Below are 10,395 nucleotides of genomic sequence, written 5' to 3'. Positions count from 1 at the left end.
TATTAAAATATAATGCGTGTATAAATATTTATATATATATATATATATATATATATATTGATTATTATATAATTAGCAAAATACATAAAATAATATATGTATTCAAATTAAATTTTTAAATAAAATATTTAATACTTTTAATACAATATTAAAATGTAATGTATGTGTGTATATATGTAGTATTTTATTTATATTATTTTCATTTATTATTTAATATATAATATTTACAAATATAAATATATTTGTATATATGTAGTATTTTATTGATATTATTTTCATATATATATATATATATATATATATATTAATTACATATTATATATCAATTATGTATTTTAAAAAATACATGTATACACATACATATAAAAACTATATTTTATAATAAATTTTAAATAATTTTCATATATTCAAATACAATATATTTTCATATTATTAAATAAATATTATAAAATATGTAATATTACAGTTTTATATCTAAAATATTAAATATAATATGTGTGAGTGTGTGTGTATACATTTTTTATTTAATATTTTTTGCTTCATAAATGAATATCCCATTCAATACCTGATCTGATCTGTTTGTCTTCTGCAGCATCTTCTCAGCCACATCGAGAAGGGCATGGGCAAGAACCTGGCCTTCCGCTGTTCTGATGCCGTAAATGCCTCGGTTCAGTCGTCTCAGCAGGACATGATGGGTATGTGAGAACACCGTGACCTGCGTTTGATATTTAAACACCAGTGGGTGACACTCCTATTAATAGACAATGTCTGATAATGGGTGAAGTGTTGCTTAAGTGTGTTATCTGGCTCTCTGTAATACTCGATTGGTGCCAGTACGCTAAACCATAAAACCAATCGCTGTATGGACAGTTTTGCAATAGTATAGAGTGTGATAAATGCGTGTGTTTAGTTAAACTACCTGCTTATTGTGCTTCCAGAGTGTCTGAAGCCTCTGCTGCCCTCTGCTGTCCAGAGCCAGCTGCACATGCTCATTCCCTGCAGGAAGTTTGAGCTCAGCTACGACCTCAACTGTGCCACCCTTTGCTCAGACTTCCAGGAGAACATCGAGTTCCAGTTCTCTTTAGGCTGGACCACGCTGGTCCACCGTTTCCTAGGTCCCGTCAACGCCAAACGTGCCTTGATGCTGGTGGATCAGAACCTACCGGTACATTAGAAAACTGCGTTTCCACCGGGATACATGGAGATGCTGGTGTGAACTAGGCTTCGCCATGATAGACGGTGCGGACGGTGATACTGTTGTTAAGCCGCAACACCGGTTACTTGCCCACCGCGGCACCGACCCCCACCATCGTTTAGATTTTTTTTAATAGTAATAAAAATCATTTAGTTCAGTAAAAGTACAGACACTACAATTAAAAACTGAACGAGGCTGCTCAATGCAGCGTGCCGAACAACAGTCGCATCACAGATCAGATTTAATTTCTCCAATGAGGAGAGTGAGTCGAGCTGACTGACAAGAAGAGTGAGGTGAGACAGACAAGAAGAGTGGGGTGAGACAGACAAGAAGAGTGGGGTGAGACAGACAAGAAGAGTGAGGTGAGACAGACAGACAAGAAGAGTGAGGTGAGGTGAGGTGAGACAGACAAGACAAGAAGAGCGAGGCGAGACAGACAAGAAGAGCGAGGTGAGACAGACAAGACAAGAAGAGCGAGGCGAGACAGACAAGAAAGAAGAGTGAGGCGAGACAGACAAGACAAAAAGAGCGGGGCCAAGCAGACAAGACAAGGTGAGCGGAGCGGGACAGACAAGAAAAGACGAGCCAGGCGGGGATTGAGGCGAGACAGACAGACCAGACAAGAAGAGTGAGGCGAGACAGACAGACCAGACAAGAAGAGTGAGGCGAGACAGACAGACCAGACAAGAAGAGCGAGGCGAGACAGACCAGACAAGAAGAGCGAGGCGAGACAGACCAGACAAGAATAGCGAGGCGAGACAGACAAGACAAGAAGAGTGAGGCGAGACAGACAAGACAAGAAGAGCGAGGCGAGACAGACAAGACGAACGCGGATTATTTAGTTTCAAAACGAGATGCAAAAGCGCCTGTTTGCCAATATTTTGGATTTTGAAAAGCCTGTTGAGTTTTGCTGTTTACCTGAGGTGATTTTGGAAGTTTTTTTTTTAAACATTCGTTTCGTATTTAATTGGTTCCACAGTGTTTGCTGATTTTTACTTTATTTAAACTTTGTGTATGCCGTGCCTTCCAAGCTTTCTTACTCGTTTTGCTAATAAACATTCTACGTTTCTTATTTATTTGCTTATATATTATACGTTTACTTATTTCCAGTTTTGTATAGGCTACCTATTTAAACTTTATGTAAGTTATTTGTTATTTTATATTAGGCATAGCCTGCCCTATAGCATGGTGTATTTTAATTTGTTTTGTTAATAAAAGTTCTATGTTTTATATATATGCTAAAGTGAGTTTGATGTTGTATTTTGTTGTTGCATTCAAGCAATTGACGCAGAATTGCTGCTAATTCGAAAGTGAAAGTAAAATGCTCACGGTGCTTTTAAGCTATTTAATAGCATAGGAAAGCAAGGAAAAGAGGGGAAATTTAAACGAACAATTGCGCCAAATTGCTGCTATTTGAAAGTGAAAGTAAAATGCGCACGCATTTTGCAAGCTATTTAAAAGCGAGGAAAAGAGGGAACACACCCGCGATGATACCGGTATTACCAGTGTTGTCACACATCGATTAACCGGTGGGAAACTTTCCTCACCGTCACAACCCTAGTGTGAACTTGACATATTTTGGGATTGAATTTTATTGTGTTTATCATTGTTTTGTACTCAGCTGACGGCACCGACCACCCCTTCGGCTCCAGCGGTGGTTCAGTCTCAGATCCCCAGAGCTCAAGGTCAGAATCAGCAATCTCTGGCACAGGAAGAACTCATGATGTCTATGGTGAACAACCTGGCCTCGGTCACCTCTCGCACGTCTATGAGTGTGATCATCGTTGGAGGAGTGGTGAGAATTATCGCCGTTTCTCCTCATTGATGCTTTAGATTCCCCTTTATTTTCTATAATGTGACCCTGGAGCACAAAACCAGTCATACGCGTCAATTTTTGGAAATTGAGATTTATACATCATATGTAAGCATACTATACATCATCCTACCCGATATTTTAAATACATTTTTAGGACAAGACATATATATATATATTTTTAATTGCTTCATTTACACAGGACAAAACCATTGTTTCTGAGATTTGTTCTTCTAAATCACACACATGCAAATATTGTCATTGTGGGGACATTTAGTTGGGCCCCATGAGAAAACAGCTTTGTTTTTTTGGGGGAAATGTAAACATGCAAAGTTTTGTGTGAGCGGTAGGGTTAGGGGAATGAAAATACAGTTAGTACAGTAAAATTATGTCTAATGGAAAGTCCCCATATAATATGGAAACCCAACAACAATCATTTTTGATAGATGCTTGTACAGTTTTGAAAATGTGTGTACAGTGTTTGTAAACATTATTGTATGAAGTAGTAGATAAAGGTATATGAAACAGACAAAAATTGGCATTCATATGCAGTACATTAATAGTAAAATGTAAGTGTATGCTAAGGCATAAATAATATTTACTTTAAAAATGTAATTATATTTTCAAGTCAAAGTTGCTTTATTTTCACTTCTCTCGTTCGTTTACTTTTAAGTGAAAACGCCTATGAAAAACCAATTACAATTGATGAAATGTTTTTAGTTGAAAACGGCATGTAATATAAGTTCCCTAGATTATATCTAGCCCAAAAATCCATATTTAAATATAACGACAAGTTTAAAAGACAATCAAACCTAACACATCTTAGGATATGGTTAAAAGTCTTTTTATTGGTTACAATATCAGTGTATGGCAGCATTAACACCATGTTACTTTACAAATACCAAAAAAAAAAGTTTATTAAAAATGATTCTTTGAAAATATGGGCACTGTGAAAGTACACAAGGCAAAACACTCCTGGTTTTATTGGCTCAAAAGAAAAAGAAAAACAAAAAAGGAATATGAAGCATACAAATCGAGCCAAAAGTATATTATGAACACTTAAAACACTGGGGTTCTAACATGTACTGTAATACTACAATGCTCGTAGAGAGAGAGAGAGAGAGAGAGAGAGAGGGAGAGGGAGGGAGAGATCGATACAGCTTATCATAATGCAAAGCAAAAAAATACAAAATTACAATAAAAATACAAACAAAATTTAAATGACGACAAAACAAAACACATAAATAAATAATAAAATATGCAAGCAAATGCAAATAACTTAAAACAAACAATAATCAAAAAAGAAAAAACTGAAATAAATACAGTAAAAATAACATTTACAAAAATTATAAAATAAAAGATAAAATAATCAAATAAAAATTACAAATAAGCAAAAAATAAAATAAACTTGCAAAAGAAATATAAAAAAAAATGATCAAAAATAAAATAAGTAATTAAATGAATATAAATAAAAATATGCAAGCAAATGCGAATAAATTAATAAAACAAACAATTGAAAAAAAACTGAAATACAGTAAAAATTACATTTACAAAATTATAAAATAAAATGATAATTGAATAAAAATTACAAATAAGCAAACAAATACAAATTTATAAAAAAATATATATAAAAAATTAAAATAACAATGCAATTAAATAAATAATATAAATAAAAATATGCAAACAAATTAATTAAAAATAGATCAACAAAATAAACAATAATACAAATAAATACAAAAAAATAAATAATAAAAAAGTAATAAGAATCAAATTATAAATAAAATACTTAAAAGCAGACAATATAAAATAAATAACAATAAATAATAATAAAAGCAAACAATAAAATAAATGAAGAATAAAAAGAAATGATAAAATATGCAAACCCACCCCCTATAAAACACATACTCTTATATTTACAGCACACTGAAGGGCAGTGAAAAAATGTTTTGCCCTTACCTGCACGTTCGCCTTTCAAAGTGTCCCAGACGTTGCAGTTGAAGTCGTCGTATCCGGCCAGCAGGAGGCGTCCACTCTTGGAGAAGGCCACGGAGGTGATGCCGCAGATGATGTTGTCGTGAGAATACATCATGAGCTCCTGATCCGCGCGCAGGTCAAACAGCCTGCAGGTGGCGTCGTCTGAACCCGTGGTGAAGGCATTTCCATTCGGAAAGAACTGCGAGAGTAAACAACCGAACTCAATACAACCGTCCATGTAGAGGAGCTTCTGCACCACCCGATCTAAACAAATAGCAAGCATGATTTTAAACATCTTACGCAGACGGCATTTATATCCGAGACGTGGCCAGTGAAGGACTGCCTGCACATCCCGTCTCTGATGTCCCACAGTTTAGCAGAAGCATCGCAGGCTCCCGACACGAAAGTCTTTAAATCGGGACTGACCGACAGACTCATGACATCCCCCGTGTGTCCGGTGAAACTGGTGGTCTGCTGGCCCGTCTCAATGTCCCACAATGCACTGCAACAAAAGAGACACAGGAGCAAAGTTGAACACAGGTTCCATTTGGTTTCAATCAAAACCAAACGCTTTTAATTCAAAGACAACCTGAAATAACAACTATGATGCATTTAATATTGCAATAAATCATTGTAGCTCAAACATTAAGGTCATGGGTTCGACTCCCCGGGAATGCATGAGCTAATAAAATATATACCTTCAATGCAATGCAAGACACTTAGGATAAAAATAAATAAATAAATAGAAAATAAATAAATGATCAAATATACAATCCAAAAAAATAAAACTAGTTTTTAAAAATTAGCTCAATTAAATCAAATTAATGCAAAACGCTCTGAATACAACGTACAACAAACGTGAATTTCAAAAAGGAAAAATTAAGCTAAAATATGCACATGCCAAATAAAGTTAACAACGCATATACCATTTATCCCTTGACATACTAAGACTAGACCATTATAATTAGTTTAATTATTATTATTATTATCGTATGTAACATTGACTCACCATGTGGTGTCACCAGAGCTGGTGATGATCTGATTGTCATCAATAAAACGACAGCAAGACAGATAGCCTACAGAATCATTCATAAATTCATTAATTATGCATTTCATTGATTAATGATGTATTGTATGAAATGCCACACAGAAAGAATCGCTTTAGAGCAGGGCTTCCCAAACTGAGGTCTGCGAGTTAGCTACGGTAATAACATTTAGTTAAATAAATCATAAAAATACGTAATTATATTTACATATAAAATATAGAATTATATGATTATAATTAGCAGTCAAAAGTTTGGAATCATTAAAAATCTAAATGTTTTTGAAAGAAGTCTCTTCTTCTCATCAAGGCTGCATTTATTTGATCAAAAATACAGTTAAAACAGCAAAAGTGAGAAATATTATTACAAGTTAAAATGGCTATTTTCTATTTAAATATATTTTGCAATGTAATTTATTCCTGTGATGCAAAGCGGAATTTTCATAGATAAATAATTATTCCACACTTGCCTGATAGTGGATATATTATTATTATGTAACATCAATAATTATATTGCAAAAAAAATACAACACTTTAAATATTTTATTTGTTTATCTAAATAATCCGACATCAGAGAACCATCGAGTGTGTTGTTATATTGTTGAAAAGTTAACTTGTAATCTCTGTAAATATTTTAGGTCAAAGTGGTTCGGCTGATGAAGTTTGGGAATCCCTGCTTTATGACTGAGGAGATAAATAAATGTGACTCTACCTGTGTGTCCAGCCAGTTCTCGGTTGACCCTGACGTTGCCCTCGCGGGTTTTAAGGCTGTAGGTGGAGCAGATGTTGTCTAGGCCTCCGCAGGCCACGTAGTTCCCCGACGGGGCATAGGCACAGGTCATGACCCAGGAGGAGCGCAGGGGAATAGCGTGCATCTGCCGGACAGAGTTAAAAACATACAACATCCTTCAGTAATGTAACAAGCTAAAGTGAAAGATAAAAAGAAAGCAAGACTGGGCGACACTGTAAAAAGTGGTAACCAGCAACTGTCATCAGATGGATGCTCTGCAGTGAATGGGTGCCGTCAGAATGAGAGTCCAAACAGCTGATAAAAACATCACAATAATCCACAGCACTCCAGTCCATCAGTTAACATCTTTAGAAGACAAAAGCTGAAACACATCCAGCGTTAAGACGTTATTATGGACTCGTATTTTAGTTAAAAACGTCTTAACGCTGGATTAGTTTCAGCTTTTGTCTTCTCCAGATGTTAACTGATGGACTGGAGTGCTGTGGATTACTTGTGATGTTTTTATCAGACTCTCATTCTGACGGCACCCATTCACTGCAGAGCATCCATTGCTGAGACACTGATGCAATGCTACATTTCTCCAAATCTGATGAAGAAACAAACTCGGATGCTCTGAGAGTGAGCACATTTTCAATAAATTTGAACCATTCTTGGACGAAGGTGAACTATTCCCTTAAAGAGCGATTTTTATCTGATTCAACCCATGAAATTATCTTCGTCTGTATTTTAGGTTGAGTCGGTGATGCTAAATAACATTTTTAATTTGAATCATTTGCGCATGGCTCTAGTATCTCATTACCTTGTTGGTCGTATAACCATCCCATATGATCAGTTTGCCATCTTGCGAGGCACTGACAAGTAACCTAAAAAAAAAGAAAGGCACAGAAATGATAAAAATCCACACTCGCAGTGTATCCATTTTTCAATCAACGAAACGTAATTAATTCAGGACACAGATGGGATTTGAGAAACATGGTGGGAAAACGGAAAACGAACACCAGGGTCCCAAGCGTTATTTCATGAAATATTAATCACACAGTTGAAACTAGACCAACTCAGAGTGTTTAACGCAGCGTTCTTTTGTACATAAAACCAATCGTGATGATTAGGGACTCTCCGATCGAACACACACCTGGAGTCGCTGCCCCAGTGCATGGCGTAGATTTTGGCAAGATGACCTCTGAGCGTGCGTCTCGTTCTCATCTGTATCCGCCCCACTGAGTCCAGGCTCGCTGTCATCTGCCATATGAGCCCAAAACAGCAAGAGATGAAACGCCACACAACATTATCAGCTTCCATTAGAGAGCTTTTCCAGTCCAGTGGTACAGTAAGCAAGCTCAGCATCATCTTCTACAGCATTTCATGTGCATTTAGCTCATTTACAGAATATTTAGTCTGTAGATGAACTGGTTGATATATATATGAATAACATCTTTAAAAAATACTTCTGATTGGCAAAATAGGTCTAATATGAATTAATTTGATGATGCTAAGTTACTTTATCACATACAGTTTTTGCACAAAATAAGAAAATGTGGCCCTGGAGCACAAAACCAGTCATAAGGTTAAATTGTTTGAAATTGAGATTTATACATCATCTGAAAGCTGAATAAATGAGCTTTCCATTGATGTATGGTTTGTTATTATTATTATAAAAATCTAAATATTGAGAAAATCATCTTTAAAGCTGTTCAAATGAAGTTCTTAGCAATGCATATTACTAATCAAACATTAAGTTTTGATATATTTACGGTAGGACATTTACTAAATATCTTCATGGAACATGATCTTTACTTAATATCCTAATGATTTTAAGCATAAAAGAGAAATGTATAATTGTGACCCATACAATGTATTGTTGGCTATTGCTACAAATATCCCCCAGCGACTTAACACTGCTTTTGTGCTGCAGGGTCACATATACACATATATATATATATATAATAACATACATATAAAGCTATGAAAAAAAATTAAGAGACCTCTTGAAAATTCTCAGTTTCTCTGGATTTACCAGTTTGAGTAAAATGTTAATATTTGTTTTATTCTATAAAGGTCTGATAACATTTCCAAATTTTAAATAAAATAGTAATTTATAGCTCTTTTTTTTTTTTTGCATAAAATGACAATTGGTCAAAATAACAAATGTTTTCATTTGTTGTGACTGAAAATCAGGGTGGTTCCACCAAATATTGATTTCTTAACTCTTCTGAACTTAAAACATTGGTATTGTTTTGTTTAAAAATGAATATAAACATGTTTGAAAACATGGCATTTTTTTTTGTTATTTTGACCAATTGTCATTTCATGGAAAGAAAAATGATCTAAATTATATTTTTATAAAAAATTTGGAAGAAATGTCATCAGTAGTTTACAGAATAAAACAAAAAATATATATGTTTTACATAAACAACTATAAATCAAATCTAGAGAAACTTTGTTTTTTTCCATAGCTGTATAAATGTAATTATCAGCTTTAATGCACGTTATCAAAATAATAAAAACAGTCAAATGTCACAAGTTTTGTTTTCAAGACAAAACAAATTCCAAATGTGTCGTTTAACGAGTGGAAAAATGTTCTCCATTTAATGTCAAAGAACTAGGCTGATAATTGAACAAATGGTTGTAATCTGGCTCAGAGGAAGACAGGAATCATGTCTTTGTGCGGCTTTTCTGCTGATTAATGGATTATACAAGACTTCTTCACCTTACAAATGATTGTTAAAAGCAAAAATGCATCATATTTAGTGAAAAAGTGTGACGAGAATGAGCACTATTTTTGGTATCAGCACCCCAAAATTAGTAAGAAACGACTATTGGATTTCATGCAACAAATATGATGCAGGATGGTGCAATCATTAATGATTTGTGTTTCGTACCTGCGAAAGTGTGGAGTCACTGCAGGCTTTTCTAGCATCCTGAAAAACAGCAACAAATGCATGCATTCATGACAAAACTCGCCAATCTAAATAAACAGCACAGGAAGTGTACAGCTCACACGGACGTCCTCTCAAATGAATGTTTCCTTTTGTTGCATGTTGGTCCAAACACAAGCAAGCGCTGATGAACAATCACACTTACCCGGATCTGGTTGCGAAGCTGTTCCGCTTCCTGTCGCAACTGCTCCAACTCACTCATTGTTCCTGTTTGACCGGCACCCGAGACGAGAAAGTGCTGGACCTGCAATCATACAATTACATCATTCATAACTGCATGAGCTCACCCGTCAATCAAACACTGCACTAGTGATGCATGCAATCATGAAATCCCTTAAAATGCAATTACAAATGGACCAGCTTCCTTTGACCAAATCCATTCCAGCAACTTTAATTGCATGCACAGACTGATCTGAGAGCAGTGGGAAATGACGCTGAGCTCAAAGGGTCTTCAAAACACCACCGACTGCTGCCAAATGCCACCCATATGTTCACTGACCTTTCTGTCAAATCTCCGCGTCTTTGATTCCATACGAAAGTGTTAATAGAGTTATAAAATCTACTACAAGGCAAGCTCAAACAGCGTCTGAGAGTTTACAGTAACCAGGGTCTAGTGCCCTGATGGTTTTAGTTACTAGTCCAGCGTCTCTCATACTACACTCTAAAAAATGCTGGGTTAAATAC

General features: G+C 35.3%; 2 protein-coding genes across 2 annotated transcripts in view; one reads left to right on the top strand and one right to left on the bottom strand.

Annotated features, from left to right (window-relative positions):
* Positions 1 to 3,047, top strand: part of LOC107558363 (mitofusin-1-like) — a 12,905-nt gene extending 9,858 nt beyond the window's left edge. The window contains exons 10-12 of the mRNA XM_016242023.1: positions 593 to 695; positions 939 to 1,165; positions 2,817 to 3,047. Coding sequence (XP_016097509.1) covers positions 593 to 695; positions 939 to 1,165; positions 2,817 to 3,020 — 534 coding nt within the window. The 3' untranslated portion in view covers positions 3,021 to 3,047. The remainder of the gene's footprint in view (positions 1 to 592; positions 696 to 938; positions 1,166 to 2,816) is intronic.
* Positions 3,048 to 3,676: 629 nt separating this feature from the next.
* LOC107558362 (guanine nucleotide-binding protein G(I)/G(S)/G(T) subunit beta-1-like) lies at positions 3,677 to 9,992 on the bottom strand. The gene is made up of 9 exons (XM_016242021.1): positions 9,857 to 9,992; positions 9,655 to 9,693; positions 7,908 to 8,014; positions 7,575 to 7,638; positions 6,737 to 6,899; positions 5,992 to 6,058; positions 5,283 to 5,484; positions 4,965 to 5,181; positions 3,677 to 3,690 (listed from the first exon to the last, which is right to left on the bottom strand). Exons 1-9 carry the CDS (start codon positions 9,911 to 9,913, stop codon positions 3,677 to 3,679), a joined length of 930 nt encoding a protein of 309 aa, XP_016097507.1. The 5' UTR covers positions 9,914 to 9,992.
* Between the last annotated feature and the right edge of the window lie 403 nt (positions 9,993 to 10,395).

This window comes from Sinocyclocheilus grahami, unplaced genomic scaffold (genome assembly GCF_001515645.1).
Source record: "Sinocyclocheilus grahami isolate Dianchi unplaced genomic scaffold, SAMN03320097.WGS_v1.1 scaffold643.1, whole genome shotgun sequence".
Lineage (NCBI taxonomy): Eukaryota > Metazoa > Chordata > Actinopteri > Cypriniformes > Cyprinidae > Sinocyclocheilus > Sinocyclocheilus grahami.
This window is presented reverse-complemented; position numbering and strand designations above follow the sequence as displayed.